The following is a 20,259-nucleotide window of genomic DNA, read 5'->3' as shown; positions in this document are numbered from 1 at the left end:
TGTGTTTGAATAATGTGCAGATTACTGTATACTTCCTCAGCTGTTTTTGTTTCTGTCAGATTTGCGTTTTTTAACTGTTTGGCACCATCTTGTGTCTGAATAATGTGCAGGTTAGTGTATACTCCATCCAACCGGTTTATTTTCTGTCAGATTCATGTTTTTGACTGTTTGGCGACACCTTGTGAATTAAATATATTTAGATTAGTAAATGCTCCATTTAACTGCTTTAGTTCCTCTCAGATTTGCATTTTTTAACTGTTTGGCGCCATCTTGTTTATTATTTTATATTTAGATTAGTACATGCTCTATTCAACTGTTTTAGTTCCTTTCAGATTTGCGTTTTTTTTTTTAACTTTTTGGCGCCATCTTGTGTCTGCATAATGTGCAGGTTAGTGTATCCTCCATCCAGCTGGTTTAGTTTCTGTCAGATTCATGTTTTGACTGTTTGGTGCCATCTTGTGACAGAGTAATGCACAAGTTAGTGTATGCTTCATCAGCTGTTTTCGTTTCTGTCAGCTTTGCATTTAGTTAAAGAATTAATAAACTATCCCAGCTCAGAACAATGTTTTATGTGTAATTGTTAAGTTTTATGGCATGTGGCTGTGTAATAAGTGAGAAGAAATACATCCAGGATGTGTGTGTGTGTGTGTGTGTGTGTGAAGTGAGTGGAAGTATATTCATTTATTATAAACCTGACATTTAATTGTGCACATATCAATGTTACATTAATTTATGCAGTTGTATTAAATTATTTTTTAATCTAGCTGTTATTAAATAATGCATTTTATTTGAAGTGTACCGTGGTGTAGTCCTATCTTGTTGTTTTTTTGTGGCATGTAATATATCAAGGTCACTTTGTCACCAATAACCTTTTACTTTAATAATTGTGAGTCAATTCTGAAAGCTCTTTCACCACAATACATAATCAGCCAGGCTTCAAGTGGAAATACAGTACGAGCTGTTCATTCATGCACATTTCAGAAGCAGCACCTTACATTATTCATTAACAATGTTCTGAAACAGACACGCAGAGTTCATATTTTCATCCAGGTAATGGAGGTAACAGCGAGGACAGGCCTATCATTTATAGCTGATATAAGGGCTGATCAGAGTTCAGATGAAGCATTCAATGAGTTTAATCTGTGTGTAAGGAACACCTAGTCATTAAAGCCCCGAGCCATTAACTGCAGCTCTCCGAAAAAACAAAAGAACAAGACGCTCCTCCTTTTCTTACAGTCTCGTCTGGCAGCGTTTCAGCTCTTATTTCTGCGAAAAACACACTGTGAACTCCAGCTCTCTGCACTGAGGCTGTCATAAATCTTGCGTGTAGAAATACACAGCATGGATTGAATTTGGGAGACTGCATGTCATCTATTTCACACCGAAATCAGAAAGGATGACAGCACGGAGGATGTTAGTCTTGCTTTAAACTTACTGTTCAAAACGTGGTCATGTTGACTAAAGATTTGACCTAAAGTTATGCAGATAATCATTTATGGTGAAGTGTTTCATATAATGCTACAGTATGTAAGGGATAAAGTACATCTAGGAGGTTGTTATAATAGAATAGTCTTCACGATGTGAAATGTATTATTACATTAATCACTTCTTATTGGTCAGTTGCAACATTCCATGGTATGTTTTTCAAAGAAGATGACTGCTAAATAACGAAGGCTCATTCAGGAACTGGCAGACATACTGGAATTAATGTCATATACTGTGTGTGTACTGTATATACACCCTCTGGCCACTTTATTAGGTACACCTGTGCAACTGCTTGTTAACGCAAACTTTTGATCGGCCAATCACATGGCAGCAACTCAATGCATTTTGGCAAGTAGACATGGTCAAGACAATCTGCTACAGTTCAATCTGAGCATCAGAATGGGGAAGAAAGGTGATTTGAGTATTTCAGAAACTGCTGATCTACTGGGATTTTCACGCACAACCACCTCTAGGTTTAACAGAAAATGGTCCGAAAAAGAGGTGTACCTGAGTATTGTTGCTGACCATGTCATCCCTTTATGACCACAGTGTACCCACTGTCTGATGGCTACTTCCAGCAGGATAACCGGCCATGTCATAAAGCGCGAATCATCCCAGACTGGTCTCTTGAACAATGAGTTCACTGTACTCAAATGGCCTCCACAGTCACCAGAACTCAATCCAATAGAGCACATTTGGGATGTGGTGGAAGGAGATATTTGCATCATGGATGTGTAGCTGACAAATCTGCAGCAACTGCGTGATGCTATCATGTCAACATGGACCAAAATCTCAAGGATTAAGGCAGTTCTGAAGACAAAAGAGAGTCTAACCCTATGCTGGTAAGGTGTACCTAATAAAGTGGCCGGTGAGTGTAACACTCACAATATACAAAATATCCATTTAAAAATATACATATTTACCATAATAGTACTTGCAAAAATAGGCGTCATCTTAAATGATTATCGAATGTTGAATTGTTTCTGTGTGCTTGTCAGGCTTCATCAGATTGTGTTCTGTAAGATGTGTGTGATATGGAGCTCAGCTGATACAGGCTTTTTGCTGCCTGATGCGTCTTTCTGTCTAAGCCAGTACTGCAGCTAAAAATACCACCTGCTGCGATTCTGCTCACCCTGCTGCTCCTGTGTGTGTGTGCGTGTGTGTATTCAACTGCTGTTATCTAAAATTGTTTTGTCAGCTGAGGCTAATTTTCATGTGCATGTGAATGATAGCCACAAGCAATGTTTAGTTTAGTAATGTTTATTGCGGGTACGCGTTTGGTTAGTGTAAATTGTTTTAGTGCACAGATGCCCTGGAAACACAGTGTAATGTACCGGAGGAGACTCGTCCTCCTCTCGCTAATGAAAACAAGTGTTTTCTTGCTTTCAGTTTGTCACTTCAGCCTAAATGGATCAACAATTGTTTTTTTTTTTTTTTTCACATCACCACATCACCTCATACTTTAGGGCGTATGGTCCGTGTCTCTTTTGGTCACTGGATTTTCATTTTAGAAACGGATATTAAAAAACGAAAAACGAGCCATTTTTTCATTTTCGTTTTTGAATTAAAAAAAAAAAAAAAAACGGCTCTTTTTTTTTTAATGGTGAAAAACGAAAAAACAAAATTAAAAAATCATTTGACTTTCATTTTTTAATTTCAAACAACAAAAATAAAATCACCAGAAAACAAAAACAAATACAAGCTTGCTTTTTATATTCTGAAACCAGATAGACCGACTCATTCTCGGTAACGCAATGCTGCCACACACAGGCTAGCCTACTATAGGCTATTATTTTTTTCCCACTTAATATTGTTATAAAAGGTGTTTTCTTGTTATAACAGGATTTTGTTACAAAGTCGGCCAGCCAACTGAACCACACCTGAGCCCGATTGAGAGTGCACATTTCTCAAACGATCCGGGAAACGGGCCTGAGCACGGTTCGGATAGTATAGTGTGAGTGCGCCCTGAGTTTCTAATCAAATCTCCTGACCAATCAAATGCTTTCTAGTATCTGGCATGCCCCGCCCCCTTTAAAACGCTTCTCGTTTGTTTTCATTTTCACACATTTGATCTCAACCACTTTCACCGGCCTTTCCAGCTGCAACCCATCTCTGGGAAACATCCACCCACACACACACACACACACACACACACACACATACACACACACACACACACACAGACACACAGACACACAATATGGACAATTTAGCCTACCCAATTCACCTGTACTGCATGTCTTTGGACTGTGGGGGAAACCGGAGCACCCGGAGGAAACCCACACGGATGCAGAGAGAACATGCAAACTCCACACAGAAACGCCAACTGAGCCGAGGTTCTTGCTGTGAGGCGACAGCACTACCTACTGCGCCACTTCGTCGCCTGCTTGTAGATTGTTTATTACATTTTAAGTTTGATTTACCCATTTACAAATTCCCCCCAGTCAATCTAAAATGATCAGTTCTTTTCAAATTGAGCTGCGCTACTTGACAAAAGTCTTGTCGCCTATCCAAGTTTAAGGAACAACTAATAAACATTTGACTTCTAGTTGATCATTTGGTATCAGAAGTGGCTTATATGAAAGGCAAAGGCCTCTAGATTACACTTATTTTACCACAGTAAAATATGATCATGCCTTAATTTTAAATTATTTCATTAGGACAGACAAAAGCTAAGACAAAAGTCTTGTCACTGAACAGAAATAATGTTCAGTATAGAATACAAAGTCAGAATTCATCAAGACTCTTTGGATTCATCTTCAATGCCTCCTCCTTCATCTTACCTCAAACATTCTCTATAATGTTCATGTCTGGTGACTGGGCTGGCCAATCCTGGAGCAGCTTGACCTTCTTTGCTTCCAGGAACTTTAATGTGGAGGCTGAAGTATGAGAAGGAGCGCTATCCTGCTGAAGAATTTGCCCTCTCCTGTGGTTTGTAATGTAATGAGCTGCACAAATGTCTTGATACCTCAGGCTGTAGATGTTGCCATCCACTCTGCAGATCTCTCACACGCCCCCATACTGAATGTAACTCCAAACCATGATTTTTCCTTCACCAAACTTGACTGATTTATGTGAGAGTCTTGGGTTTATGTGGGTTCCAGTAGGTCTTCTGCAGTATTTGTGATGATTGGGATGCAGTTCAACAGATGATTCATCTGAAAACCTGTCGCTTTTGCAAATGATCAACTAGAAGTCAAGTTATTTTTTGTTGCACTTACATCTGGGATCAACGACAAGACTTTTATCAGGTAGCGTATTTAAGTTATCTGGTGAAATTGTATTCATATCGCATTATGTATTGCAGATTTTTTTTAGGGGGATTTTTCCAATATCGTGCAGCCCCAGAAAGTAACTTGCATTACTATAGAAATGTGCTGTTATAGGTTTGTGTTGCCATTGTTCATTGTCATCGGGCAGGTGTGTGTTTGTCTGATGTGAGTTTTTACCTGCTCAGGTGTTCCTGCAGCTGGTCCAGTCTGTTCTCCACTTCTCCATATGTGATTTCACAGTCCAGATCCTCCTCCTCAGCGCAGCACCGCTCCTGTGTGTCTGCTTTTACACTCTCAGACAGCCATCTGCCAGCCTGCAGATCTGAAACAGGCCAGTAGCACACACGTCACCATTTCTGATACTGTAACTGATTTTTTTTTTCTCCTTGACATGATGACAGCACATAATATTTGACTAGATATTTTTCAAGATTCTAGTATTCAGTTTAAAGTGACATTTAAAGGCTTAACTAGTTGAGTTAGATTAAGTAGGCAAGTCATTGTATAACAGTGGTTTGTTCTGTAGACAATCGAAAACAAATAATGCTTAAGGGGCTAATGATTTTGACCTTAAAATGGTTTTAAAAAGGGATGAATACTGCTTTCATTCTGGCCGAAATAAAACAAATAAGACTTTCTCCAGAAGATAAAATATGAAGTACTGTATTTCCTTACTCCATTAAATAACACTTAAGAAATATTTGTAAAAGAATAAATGTTTAACAGGAGGGCAGATGTTACATGGAGGCATGGAAGTAAAATGTCTGCTTTCATTTTTTAAAGTAGTTTAAAGAATATATATATATATGTGCGTGCGTGCGTGCGTGCGTGCGTGCATGCATGCATGCATGCATAGTGCTCAGCATAATTTAGTACACCTCATTTTGGAAATGAACATTTTTCTTCATTTCTCAATGAATATAGGCAATGGATTTTGGTGCATTAAAACAAAACAGGTTTATTTACAAACATATGTTAACAAACATATTTATCAAAAGATAATACAATTAATTTAATACAATTAAATTAAATTAAATATTGCAAAAAATTAAATTACAAACTACAAAATTTCATCAAAATGTTTCCTGTTTTTTTTAGTTTTTCCTCTTTTTTCAGATTTGTATTGAATATTTTTCTCTAACATAAATTTGGCTGTATTAGTTTTTGGTCCGTTATCGTAAGTTATTTTGTCAGATAAGCTCCAGATTTGGCTTCAGTACTGACTAATCTAACGTATAAGCACAAATATAATATTGTATAGCTTCCTATTAAAAATATGGCATATATAAAAAAAAAAAAAAAAAATATATATATATATATATATATATATATATATATATATATATATATATATATATATATATATATATATATGTATATATATATATATATATATATATATATATGTATAAAATATATATATATATATATATATATATATATATATATATATATATATATATATATATATACTAATTTATAGTTAAAGTGAAAATTATTCGCCCTCCTGTTATTTATGTATTTATTTTTTCTTTTTTAAATACTTCCCAAATGATGTTTAACATAGCAATGAATTTTTAACAGTATTTCCTTTAATATTTTTTCTTCTGGAGAAAGTCTTATTTGATTTATTTTGGCTAGAATAAAAGCAGTTACATTTTTTTAAAAACTATTTTAAGGTCAAAATTATTACCCCCCTTAAACAGTATATGTTTTGGATTGTCTACAGAACAAACCACTGTTATACAATGACTTGCCTAATTAACCTAGTTATGTCAAAAATGTCACTAAGCTGAACACTAGTATCTTAAAAAACATCTAGTCAAATATTATATGCTGTCATCATGGCAAAGACATGAAAAGAGTTATTAAAAGTATGTTTAATGTTTTGATAAAATCTTTTTGTTAAACAGAAATTTAGGGGAAAATATACAGGGCGGCATATAATAATAATATATTTGATGTAATAAGTTAAATAATCTGTCTTTACTTTGCAAGATGACATTATCAGTTGCATGTATTATTTCCAGTTTGCTCTGTTGTATTGTGTGTAAAAAGCCTCTGTCTTGGTGTCAGCTGGTGTTTTATTGCTGTCTCAGGACTAATAGAGACACTAAAGCCAGTGTTTATCTCTCACACACACCTGCTCCTGTTTACACCACAAATGAGCAGAGCAGAGAAATTACTCTCATACTCCTTCATGGATGGGCAGAGATGGATGAGAGGCCAACGCAAGGGATTCTGGGACATTTCAGACAGCTCAAACGTGCAACAGGTTTTTATTTGAACCCTTGTGTGCTGTAGGGGTGTTTTCATGCACTCTGGGGTGATTTTGAGTCTTAATTTGGCCACAACCTTCTCTGTGTTTCAGCAAATGTAATGATTTCTGCTGACAAATCTTATTTTGACTCTTTCATTTATTCATTCATTCATTTTCTTCTCTGCTTAGTCCCTTTATTAATCTGGGGTCGCCACAGCGGAATGAACCGCCAACTTATCCAGCACGTTTTTACACAGCGGATGCTTTTCTAGCCGCAACCCATCTCTCTGAAAACTTTGACACATATTTTGGAAAAGTGATTTGAAAATTTCCAAAAACTGTAGGCAAATGTACAACCCTTTTGTTATATTGTGGGCTGTTTTTGCCCCATTGACTTTCATTATTATGACATTTTGATTGCAAAGCCATGACAGCATTTAATCACGGATTCTTGATTTTTGGTGTTTTTTTTCCTGTTGGAAAGAGTTCAAATTAGTCATTTTTACTGTCATTTAGTAATTTCAAGTCACATTTTTTTAATACATCATGAAAAATAAGACAAGTTGCCACTACAGTAGCTGAAATAAAATACATTTCTATAAATTTTAAGTCTGCTTTAGTTATTTTTGCACATTAAGTTCAACTAAATACAAATTAAAGTTGTTTAACTTAGATTCTCAACTGGGCAGCGGTCCACAAGTGGGCCTCAGCAATCCTGCAGGTGGGCCGCGAGATAAAATTAACTTAAATATTATTCTATAATTATTTGATTCAATAATTAAATGACATATTAAAATTAAAGTAGTACTGGCATTTCCTGATTTCTGTGATTGAACAGGCTATCGAACTACAAAAACAGACTCGCTGTTAATTACAGACGTAACTGTGGCTTAAATTTCCAACCACTCCGCATCAACTGGGACCACGTTCTTGCATAAAGCAAACAGTTATGCAAATGTAAAGGTAACGATGGTTATAATAACCACACAAGTTTCTGCATCTCGTTTATATACACTATAAACAGCAGCTACGCTAATTATTTTCTTTTTTTTTCCATTTAAACCTGGGTAAACTCATCCCGAGGCCCTCAGACTATGTGGAGTCACTGATTGGATCCAAGACCAGCGACGAGATGATCCCAAGGTTTCCATATCCGGGACCAGGCCGTATCCTGAGCAGCTGCTGCGCTGGTCATGGGGGAGTGGAGAGCATGAGACTGATTACAGTGACGCTCCTGGGACAGACGAGTCTTCGCTGAGGCTGCAGCTCTGCACAAGACTTTTGGCCAGCAGAGAAATTAAATTGGTCGTGCCCAACTAAGTCTGGTTCTCTCAAGGTTTTTTTTCTTCACTTGCCTATCGATGAAGTTTTTTTTCCCTCTCCGCTGTGGCCTCTGGCTTGCATGGTTCAGGATTGGTAGAGATACACATCAATGAATTTGCTCTTCATTGTTTGAACTTAAACACAAAAAACTAAACTACCCTGATCCAGTTACTATGACCATTTATGTGAAGCTGCTTTGACACAATCTGCATTGTAAAAGCGCTATACAAATAAAGCTGAATTGAATTGAATAACCAACTTGCGCGTGCCTCAAGTCTGCGACCCATACTGTATCAGAGTCACACAAGTCCATTCACAAACTATGCGTGCTCTCTTTGTGTGAATACTCTATAATAGTTTTCCAAACAAACGTCCTGCGAGTAGAGCTGCATGATTCTGGCTAAATGACAATCGCAATTTTTTTTTGCTTAAAAAAAAGATCACAATTTTCTCACGATTCTGTAGATGTAAAATAAGATTAATATGAGTCGGCAATTATTCTTGTTTTTTCTCAAACATACGGTAAAACAACAACAATAATATTATGTGTAGGTCAACAGGTTTCTATAAATATTTCTATTCCACTTAATGATAATGACCAATGATAAAGAGCTGCAAGATTCTATTGGAATCTCCGTTCTGTTTCGATCCCATGATAACTGCGTGATTGCCTATTTTTGTTTGTGCACGTGGAGGTCATTCTCCAGGGTGTGGTGGGCATTATTCAGCTTGTCTGTGGCCGGAGGGAACATTGTGTGCTCATTGAGGAGAGTTAGAGAAGAGCTGCTCGCTGTATTTTCCTAAAGCCTGTAAAACGGGCCGCACTGGGCCTTAAGCTTCTGAAAGACCCTGTTTTACTATTCTCTCTCTTTCTCTCTCTTCGTATACTTTAGCTCTGGATTTAGGAGCAGACTGATTCGATCAATACTTGTTTTTTGTTTTGTTTTTTTGCGTCTGAGCTCTGCTTTCCGTTTATACCCCGTCGAGCAGTGTTTTATGGACTAATGATGTCTAAAATGTTTTAGAGCGAACGTACAATTTATCAATGTATCATGTTAGTGTGAAAGTTAAGCCTTTTCAAGAACTAAAACAAGTGTGCCAGTCTAAATGGCAAGAATTATCTGGTACATAATGTTCTCGCCTCAGGCAGATGCTACAGATCTTTAAATCTAGGCGTAAAACCAGTCTTTGTTTTTCCTCAGACCATATCCAGTTTAAATAGTTAGCAAATCAGTTGCCATCTGTTTTCTTATGGTCATAAACATGACAAAAGTCTTTTCACCTATCAACAAATAATAACCTCCAGTTGATTATTATTGATAAAGTCATCTGGAATGACAAAGAAAGTGTTCTTGCAGGACTCCCAGAGTTCATCAAGATCCTTTGGATTCATCTTCAATGCCTCCTCCTTCATCTTACCCCAGACATGCTCAATAATGTTCATGTCTGGTGACTGGGCTGGCTAATCCTGATCTGTTCCGGGACCTCACAATTCACAAATTAGGCACTGGGCGTACGTGGATTTCTGCTGTGCGTTTGTTTTATTTCCATTGGTGACTCCTAGAGGCAATTATGTTAGATTGCACGCTACAAAGTATCACACCAACAAAGTATCCTGTCAAGAGGTTCTTTCCAAAGGGAACTGGCAGACCGCTTGGGGTTAAGCCAGTTGTGTTTGAGCCTTGCAATGCCAGCTGTATGGGACAGGATCATTCGCATATCTTGCAGGTATTTAAGGTTTTCCCAATATAATCGGAGAGATCGACTGCATGCATATTGCCATAAAGGCGCCATCTGAAGACAAATTTGCATACCTGAATCGGAAATAATTCCATTTAATAAATGTGCAAATAATATGTGATGCTCAAATGCCATCGGGCAGCTGAAATGCCGGTGGAGCTGCCTTGATTAGAACTGAGGGGTGCTGCTATACCGCCCTAACAAAGTGTTTCTCTAATACATCAATACTACTCCAGACAGTAAAGTGTCACCTACAATTGAGGCAGCTCTCTCCTCAAAGGCTGTTAGTTCAGCATCCCCTGTTCCCCCGCCTGTTTGGCCCACACTTTGACGGTCCGCCAATGTTCTTCTCTTAACCTGCACCTTTACATTGGACCATTTCTTTTTTAATCCGTTCACAGTGCGATGTTCAGACCCCATTGCATTAACCACCTCAGCTAAACTCCCCCACTCTATTTTTATCCTTTTGTTATTAATTCCCGAGGACTTGCAAATAACACAGTTGTTCTCTGGTTTACCTCCGATAGGAGTGCCTCCAATTCACATTCTGTTCAAAGTTTCTCTTCCTGCTTGCTTTTGCCATTGCTTTTTCGTTTGGTTTTGCCAAAGTGGAGTCATTACCATATTCATACGGGGGAGGAGACAGGGAGGGGACTGCAGCTCTGCACAAGACTTTTGGCCAGCGGAGAAATTAAAATGGTCGTGCCCAACTGAGTCTGGTTTCTCTCAAGGTTTTTTTCTTCACTCTCCTATCGATAAAGTTTTTTTTTTTCCTTTCCGCTGTCGCCTCTGGCTTGCATGGTTTAGGATCGGTAGAGCTACGCATCGAAGAATTTGCTCTTCAGTGTTTGGACTCTCAGTAATGACTTTAAACCACACTGAACTGAGCTAAACTGAACTGAACTTAAACACTAAAAACTGAACTACCCTGATCCAGTTACTATGACCATTTATGTGAAGCTGCTTTGACACAATTTACATTGTAAAAGCGCTATACAAATAAAGCTGAATTGAATTGAATTTTGTGCTTGTGCACGTGCGCTCACTTTTACGTTAGTTCAGATGTGCAAAGAGAATATGCGTAGGATTCCATGTACGCAGTGTTTCATACATATACATCTTTTTTTTTTTTTTTTGCTGCGTACTGGCATTTAAAGCTTTGTCCGTACACTATGTTTTAGTATTAATTCAGTGCAAGTCTTTGTACATAAGGCCCCTGGACACTTTTCTGAAGAAGAATGGCTCAAAATCCCTTTGGCCACTGTGCAGGACTTGTATCTTTCATTCCCCAGACAATATTGATGCTGTATTGGCCTTTTAGTTTCATTGTCCAACCCACTATATTTGTAAATGTATGGATGTCTGTTTGTATGATTTTTTTTTTTGCCCAAACAAAAAAAATTTACTTTCTCCAGAAAAAAAACAAAAAAAAAAAACATATACACGAAATATATGGAAAAAAGAATTCAATAATATTAATACTACTACTAATAATAATACTTGAACAGTATTTGTGACCATATGTTTGCTGTAGAAACTGCATAACAGACAACAAAAACAGTCAGTTTGGTCATTGATGTTAAGAGGAACCTGAATCCTCACCATCGTATGTGCGTTTGTCCTTGTCTTCACAGGCAGGACTGCAGCAGCTCTGAACAGGTGGATCCTCCATGATGGCAGCTCCCAGGATCCTCTGCTGCTCGTCTCTAGAGGCCGAACGCTCCTCTGAGCTTCTCTTAGAACTGAGACGGGACTCCCGACGCTCCCTCCGGCTCTCACTGTCTGCTTCTCTCAGGCTTCCTCCTGCGGGACCGTAAGATCAAGTATGAAACATTCATGAGTTCGGGAACACAATAACATTTTGTTTTCAGCCCATCATCATTGTGTTGGTTCGCACTAATGATTATGACTAACATGACACTAATTTGAAAAAAAAAAAACACTTTTAAATGAGGATATATCGGTTTTAAAAAAATTATATATATATATATATATATATATATATATATATATATATATATATATATATATATATATATATATATATATAAACATTTTAGACATTGTTAGTCCTTAAAAAAACTATATATATATATATATATATATATATATATATATATATATATATATATATATATATATATTCAGTTTTTTTTAAGGACTAACAATGTCTGAAATGTTTTAAGGCAAATGTATCAATGTATCGAGTACAAATAGTTTAAGGTCAAATGATTCTATGTATTATTGTTGTGTACAATGTATGCATTTTCAAGATCTAAAACAGCTGTGTGAGTCTAAATGGAAAGAAATATCCTCACTCTCCTTAGGTTTAGTTTCTGATTTACCAGGGGTTGCCACAGCAGAATGAACTGGCAAATAACCTGGCATATGTTTTTTGCAGCAGATGCCCTGCCAGCAGCAACCCAGCACTAGGAATTAGGGTATACCGGTTAAATATCTGTTAAAATTAGGGTACATTGGGTAAAATATCTATTAAATATCAGTTAAAATTAGGGTATATTTGGTAAAATATTGGTAAAATATTGGTTAAAATTAGAGAATATCGGCCAAAATATTGGTTAAAATTATGATACATTGGGGGAAATATCTGTTAAATATCAGTGAAAATTAGGGTATCTTGGGTAAAATATTGGTAAAATATCGGTAAAAATTAGGGTATATAGAGTAAAATATTGGTTAAATAACGGTAAAAGTAGGGTATATTGGGTAAAATATTGGTTAAATATCAGTTAAAATTAGGGTGGATTGGGTAAAATATTGGTTAAATATCGGTTAAAATTAGGGTATATAGAATAAAATATTGGTTAATTATCTGTTTATATTAGGGTGTATTGTTTAAAATATTGGGTAAATAATGGTTAAATTTAGGATATATTGGGTAAAATATTGGTTAAATATCGGTCAAAATTAGGGTATATTGAGTTAAATATTGGTTAAATATCGGTTCAAATTAGGGTGTGTTAGGTAAAATATTGGTTAAATTTAGGGTATATTGGGTATAATATTGGTTAAATATCGGTTAAAATTAGGGTGTATTGTGTAAAATATTCTTTAAATATCGGTTAAATTTAGTATATATTGGGTAAAATATTGGTTAAATATCGGTTAAAATTAGGGTATATTGGGTAAAATATTGGTTAAATATCGGTTAAAATTAGGGTGTGTTGGGTAAAATATTGGTTAAATTTAGGGTATATTGGGTATAATATTGGTTAAATATCGGTTAAAATTAGGGTGTGTTGGGTAAAATATTGGTTAAATTTAGGATATATTGGGTAAAATATTGGTTAAATATCGGTTAAAATTAGGGTATATTGGGTAAAATATTGGTTAAATATCGGTTAAAATTAGGGTGTGTTGGGTAAAATATTGGTTAAATTTAGGGTATATTGGGTATAATATTGGTTAAATATCGGTTAAAATTAGGGTGTATTGTGTAAAATATTCTTTAAATATCGGTTAAATTTAGTATATATTGGGTAAAATATTGGTTAAATATCGGTTAAAATTAGGGTATATTGGCTAAAATATTGGTTAAATATCGATTAAAATTAGGGTATATTGTGTAAAATATTCTTTAAATATCGGTTAAATTTAGTATATATTGGGTAAAATATTGGTTAAATATCGGTTAAAATTAGGGTATATTGGCTAAAATATTGGGTAAATATAGATTAAAATCAAGGCATATTCAGTAAAATATTGGTTAAATATCAGTTAGTATAAGTCAATATAATAACATTTTAAAATTAAAATCTAAATGAGCTGTGTTTAATGAACAGATTGTACCCTGTGATGATTTCCTCTTAACGGAGATCTTCCTGCGACTCTTGTTTTCCTCTCCATCTGAATCACTGCTCTGTGAATAGGTGGCCTGAACAGAAGTGAGCACAGTGATAAAGTCTAATGTTTTGTACAGTATGTATTCTTCTTCTTTGGTCTGATTTCTACCTTAGTGTTGTCGTCCCGCAGGTTAAAGGTAAGCTCCAGGTTTGTAAGGAAATAATCAGCGAACTCGGGGTACATGTCCAGCACCTCCAGCAGCTCCTCTCTCTGGATGGTGTGCAGGTCGCAGTAACTGAGTGCTCGCACGTCTGCGTTTGACTTACCGGGCTTCGCATACAGGTGGATCATCTCTCCAAATATATCATTCTTACCTGCAGAACAAGAGGACACGCTCAGATGAACTCAAATAATGTTTGTTGTTAATTTCTAAAATATAACAGCATTCCCAATAATAATTTTAAATAGAGCACCTTAATTCACCCCCCAGAATACAGTATATAAGAGTCCATTTAGACCATGGATTGACTCCATAATTTACAATCTTAAAGTAGATGATGCATTGTCAATACCCCAGTCTGAAAGAGTGTGTTTGGGCAAATGAAATGCAAATGTCTGACGTGTCAGGGCAGCTGTGTTTTCTCTGTGTGCATGTGAAAGTATGTATCTGTGTGGGATTTCAGATGTTGGCTGTGTGTTTTTGAGCATGTCCAGTCAGTCGCGGTCAGCTGAGGCCAGATTCTGTGCTTGAGGATTATCAGATCACTCTCTCTGCTGAGATTATCAATCATGCCAGGTAGTGCACACTGTTCATTCCTTCTCCAATTCCCTTCTAAACAACCTTTTTTTATTTTGTACATTCTTTGCAAAGATCAGAATACAAGTTTTGAATTGCTATTTGACTTAAAGAAACACTCAACTGTTTTATTTTATTTTATTTTTGTTTTTTAAATAAACTAATTTTACAGCTTCCCTAGAGTTAAACGGTTGAGTATTACCATATTTGAATCCATTCAGCTAATCCTTGGGTCTGGTGGAGTACTTTTAGCTTAGCTTAGCACTATGGAACCAGATCAGTCTCAAAAATTAAAACATTTTACAATTCACATTTACACAATTCAGAAATGTGCAAATCAAATTCATAAATTTAAAACACACTTCATTAATGCGCAAATCCAATTGTTAATTCAAAACATCCTTCATGAACATGCAAATCCAATTCGAAAATCAAAACACAATTTGTAAATTTAGAAACACGATTTATAAATGCACAAATCCAATTTATTAATTTAAAACACAATTCATGACTGCTTAAATCCAATTCATAAATTTAAAATGCAATTTGTAAATTTAAAACACGATTCATAAATGTGCAAATCAAACTAGTAATTCAAAACATCCTTCATAAACAAGCAAATCCAGTTCATAAATTCATTTCATGAATTCATTTTCTTTTCGGCTTAGTCCCTTTATTAATCTGCGGTCGCCACCGCTGAATGAACCACCAACTTATCCAGCAAGTTTTTAAGCAGCGGATGCCCTTTCAGCTGCAACCCATCTCTAGGAAACATCCACACACACTCATACACTATGGACAATTTTAGCATACCCAATTCTCCTGTACCGCATGTCTTTAGACAGGGGGGAAACTGGAGCACTGGGAGGAAACCCACGCGAACGCAGGGAGAACATGCAAACTCCACACAGAAACACCAACTGACCCAGCCTAGGCTTGAACCAGCGACCTTCTTGGTGTGAGGCGACAGCACTATCTACTGCACCACTGCTCCTCCGATTCGTAAATTCAAAACACAATGCGTAAATTTAAAACACAATTCATAAATGTGCAAATCCAACTCGTAAATTCGTAACACAATTTCTAAATGTGCAAATCAAATTAGTAGTTTAAAACATCCTTCATAAACAAGCAAATCCAATTTATAAATTGAAAACACAATTTATGACTGCGCAAATCCAATTTATAAATTCAAAGCACAATTTCTAAATGCGCAAATCCAACTAGTAATTCAAAGCATCCTACACAAACAAGCAAATCCAATTCGTAAATTCAAAACACCATTCATAAACGAGCAAATCTAATTCATTAATTTAAACTGCAATTTGTAAATTTAAAACAGGAATCATAAATATGCAAATCCAATTCATAAATTCTAAATGCAATTTGTAAATGCGCAAATCCAATGAGTAATTTAAAACGTCCTTTATAAACGCGTTAATCCAATTCATAAATTCAAAACACATATTAATTGTGCAAATCAAATTAGTAATTCAAAATATCCTTCAAAACACACAAATCCAATTTAAGTCCAATTTGTAAAGTCAAAACACAATTCATGAATGTCTAAATCCAATTCGTTAATTTAAAACACCATTCATAAACGCACAAATCCAATTCTTAAATTCAAAACACCATTCATAAACGCACAAATCCAATTCTTAAATTCAAAACACCATTCATAAACGCACAAATCTAATTCGTAAATTCTAAACACTATTCATTAATGCGCAAATTTAATTAATAAATGCACAAATTCAAGTAATAAATTCAAAACACAATTCATAAACACGCGAATCCAATTTGTAAATTCAAAACGCAATTCACAAATGCTCAAATCCCATTCTGAAATTCAATACATCTTTCATAAACATGCAAATCCAATTCGTAACTTCAAAACTAATTCGTAAATTCGAAACAATTCATAAATGCACGATTCCAATTTGTAAATTCAAAACACAAATTGTAAATTAAGAAGTAAAAGTTACAAATATTTTTAGAGGGGTCTGGCTGCAGACTCAGTACAGATGCATTCTGAGCTGCATATAATTCTTTTGAATGTGCTCACCTAACCCCACCCCTACCCCTATCCCTCACAGTGGCGTCACTACTGTAGCTCCATTGAGTGCAATGTGTCTGATATTGCATCTCTGAGCTATGCAATTTCAGCTTGCATCATAAAGGCTGCATCCAGATACTACTGAATATTGATTAACTGTGTTTTGAATTTACGAACTGGATTTTAGAGAGTTTTATTTCTGACATGTATTATTTTTGAGACTGATCTGGCTCCATATAGCACAGATCATTGAATCAGATTAGACCATTAGCATCTTGCAGGAAAATAATTTTGATAATTTTCCTATTTTAAGGTCGGCTCTTCTGTATACTAAGACCAATGGAAAATGAAACGTTATTTTCTAGGCTGATATGACTATATGATACGGCTGACTATGATATGGCTGAATGACAGAAGAGTCCAACTTTAAATAGTAAAATTGGCACAGATTTGGCCATTAACGAGATGCTAACGGTCTAATCCAATTCAATGATTTATGCTAAGATAACCTAAAAGTACTCTCGTCAGACCTGGAGATTAGCTGAATGAATTAAAAAAGAAAGCGGACACTATTGTAGACACATTAGCTGTTATGCAGGCATCTAAAGCAGAATGCACAGAAATGCACAGCGGACAGTTCAACTTGAATGAGGTCAAGTTTAATTGCAATATTGCCTGAATCTGAATGGCAGAGATGCAGATGGTCGTGTTTAGCACGCTATACTAGTTTTGCTCTAATCCTACTCCGAGCTGAACTGTACAAGAGAAAGTAGATCAGGGGTTCTCGATGTCTACATTAAAAGGTCCAAATCTGAATTTTTATTATGGTCAAAGGTCCGGAACAATTGAAATTACATAACTTGTTTTTAATGGTCCCACTTTATATTGTGGCCTTAACTAATATGTACTTACACAGGAATTAATAGTTTGTTACAATGTACTTATTGTGTAAATACATGTATTTATTGAGTACTTATGCTTGATTAAATACATGTATGTAATTACATCTGTAATTACATCTGTAATTACATTTGTAAATACACTGCTGACCATTCCCTATACATTAACTCAGCCTTAAACCTACCCACACCCCCAAACTTGTCTATAACCCAACCCCTATCCCAACTCAAGAGCACCACGTGTTCTCAAATACATTAGGAACACAGTAAGTACATTGTATTTATTTTTTGATTCAAGTGCACAGTAGTTAAGGACACTTAATATAAAGTGGGACCTTTTTAATAAACATCCATAACATGCATGATAAGTCAACACTATTTTATTTATTCTTTAAATAAAGTGGCATTTGCATTCAAAACACATTAAATACAATGCAAATAATAATAACATCATTATATAATATATATTAATTACATTATTATATATTATTTATATAATAATATAAATATAATTGTTTATATGATTAGATTTGATTAGACCTATCCAGTTTCATCTGGAATGCATCCCAGATCACCGTCTGAAGAGGTTTGAGCAATCAGATTTACATCCAATCAGAATCAAACGAATGAAGTGACTAAACAGCCTCAAAAACACAGACATGATGGGATTAGCGCCTTTTGCTGTGAAGTCACATCTGACAGTTGAGGACTCCGCTTGCCACTAAAGCCTTCGTCGGACAGTTATTTAAAAAAAAAAAAAAAAGTAAAAAATAGGGAAAGGGAGGTCATGTACTGGACAAGTCAATAAATATACAGGACGTCTCGACTAATGCGGCCAGTTAGCCTATAGAACCTCATGTCTTTTTGAACAAATCTTAAATACTTTGCGATAATGACGCCACTGCCTGCCTTTTCTGCCTTCTTGTTCTTTTCGACCCACAGAGTTACTCAGTATGGATGTCGCATCAAAGATTCAAAAGTTACCAGTCAGTGGGTTATGTCACGTGACTCGTGTCACATTATTGTGGCTTAGAGGCTCTATGGGATTTTAATTTCGATCCAGAGTTATTTAAAATGACACTTTATTACAATTTATATTGAATATAAATATATTTGATTAATTGTATAATAAGAAGGTCGCTGGTTCGAGCCTCGGCTCAGTTGGCATTTCTGCGTGGAGTTTGCATGTTCTCCCTGCGTTCGCGTGGGTTTCCTCCGGGTGCTTTGGTTTCCCCCACAGCCCAAAGACATGCGGTACAGGTGAATTGGGTATGCTATAATTGGAGGGTTTGTCCTGAAAGGAAGAGGAATGCGCTGACTTTGACAGCTCGCGACGTCATCTGGCACTTCATTTACATGGACACCAATAGGGTATATGCCGAGCTAGTGCTGTTCCCATCCTGATACACTTCCGGTGATCTGTTATTGTGAACTTTTTTCCATTTTATACGGTTCCTTATACAGCATCGATGTTGTAATGTCATTAAAATACATTCAGTTAAATAAACTTTAGCAATTATTTAGTTGCTCAAGCGTAAGATGAGACAAAAAGCTGTTTACTCGCACGCGCCCTTCAGAATCGGCAGACTAACGCAGAAGCTCCATTGAATATACTGGGGTAAAATAAATGCTCGTATTATAAAGATATGGCGGGGGAAATGTAATTTAATGCAGTGCTTCTTGTACAATCTGAGACCCACTTTAAATCGGATATCACTCAGCCAGTGGGGATCGCTAATTTTAAAGGAAACAGACCTTAAACGCACCGGATTGTGCATTGGCATTCAATTAGCCGGAAGCGCTTAACCCAGGTTACTGGCAAATTAAAAGTCTTATTAGCATGCTTTGGCATTTACCCCATACTTCGATTTTAATATGATTAAAATAATACTCTTATTAAGAGTCTACCATGTAAAAATAGCATTTTTTGATTACCTTAAAGGACCACTGAGTAACGAAATGCAGAAGTTTTTCTTTCCGTTCGCCATGTGGTTTCAAACCCCATTAAAACAGAAGTCGAAAGTTAAAAATGAAACATACGAACTAGATGAAACTCTGGGCCCGGTTTTTCAAAAGGTTTAATCCGGATAAAATTGATCCGGATTTAGTAATCCTGTTTTTGCGATCCGTGATCACGTAATCCAGCTTAATTTTTGAGCCAGTTTTTCAAAGCAACATCGGATTGGATCCATCTGATCTGGATTGGAACTTTTCAGGATCACTAAATCTGGATAACTAGTGCTCAAACAGGATATGATATTTATTTGAAATGAAAACTAAGAAAATTTAATAATTATTAAAATAATAATAATAATAATAAATAATAATAAATTAATAAAGTCTGCTCATTTGAGACCTACAACACTGTATATTGAGGATATTTATAACAAGTTTATTTATAACAAGTTTCAAATATAGATGTAAATAAAAAAAAAGAGTTAATGTCAAAAACTCCACAATAATCTCAGACTTCCTCATCTGATGTGGAGAGAACAGCTTGTCTGAGCGTGGCCTTTAGGAGGCGGATCTCAAGTCATTGGCCTTGGTTTGCTGCAGTTTGGTCAGATTCAGTTGTTTCTCTGCCAGATGAAGCTGTGCTTCTCCCCTTTCAGTCTCTTTTT

At 35.9% G+C, this 20,259-nt stretch overlaps 2 protein-coding genes across 2 annotated transcripts in view; both read right to left on the bottom strand.

Annotated features, from left to right (window-relative positions):
• The window catches only part of ifih1 (interferon induced with helicase C domain 1), a 751,550-nt gene that overhangs the window by 99,455 nt on the left and 631,836 nt on the right, over window positions 1-20,259 (bottom strand). The gene's annotated exons all lie outside the window — the stretch shown is intronic.
• Window positions 1-20,259, bottom strand: part of kcnh7b (potassium channel, voltage gated eag related subfamily H, member 7b) — a 190,028-nt gene that overhangs the window by 10,965 nt on the left and 158,804 nt on the right. Inside the window, 4 exon segments of the mRNA NM_001446944.1 lie at window positions 4,935-5,079; window positions 11,683-11,883; window positions 13,891-13,975; window positions 14,053-14,258. Coding sequence (NP_001433873.1) covers window positions 4,935-5,079; window positions 11,683-11,883; window positions 13,891-13,975; window positions 14,053-14,258 — 637 coding nt within the window.

This window comes from Danio rerio, chromosome 9 (genome assembly GCF_052040795.2).
Source record: "Danio rerio strain M-AB ecotype USA chromosome 9, GRCz13ab, whole genome shotgun sequence".
Lineage (NCBI taxonomy): Eukaryota > Metazoa > Chordata > Actinopteri > Cypriniformes > Danionidae > Danio > Danio rerio.
Note: the sequence above shows the minus strand (reverse complement) of the source record. Positions and strands in the feature narration are given on the sequence as shown.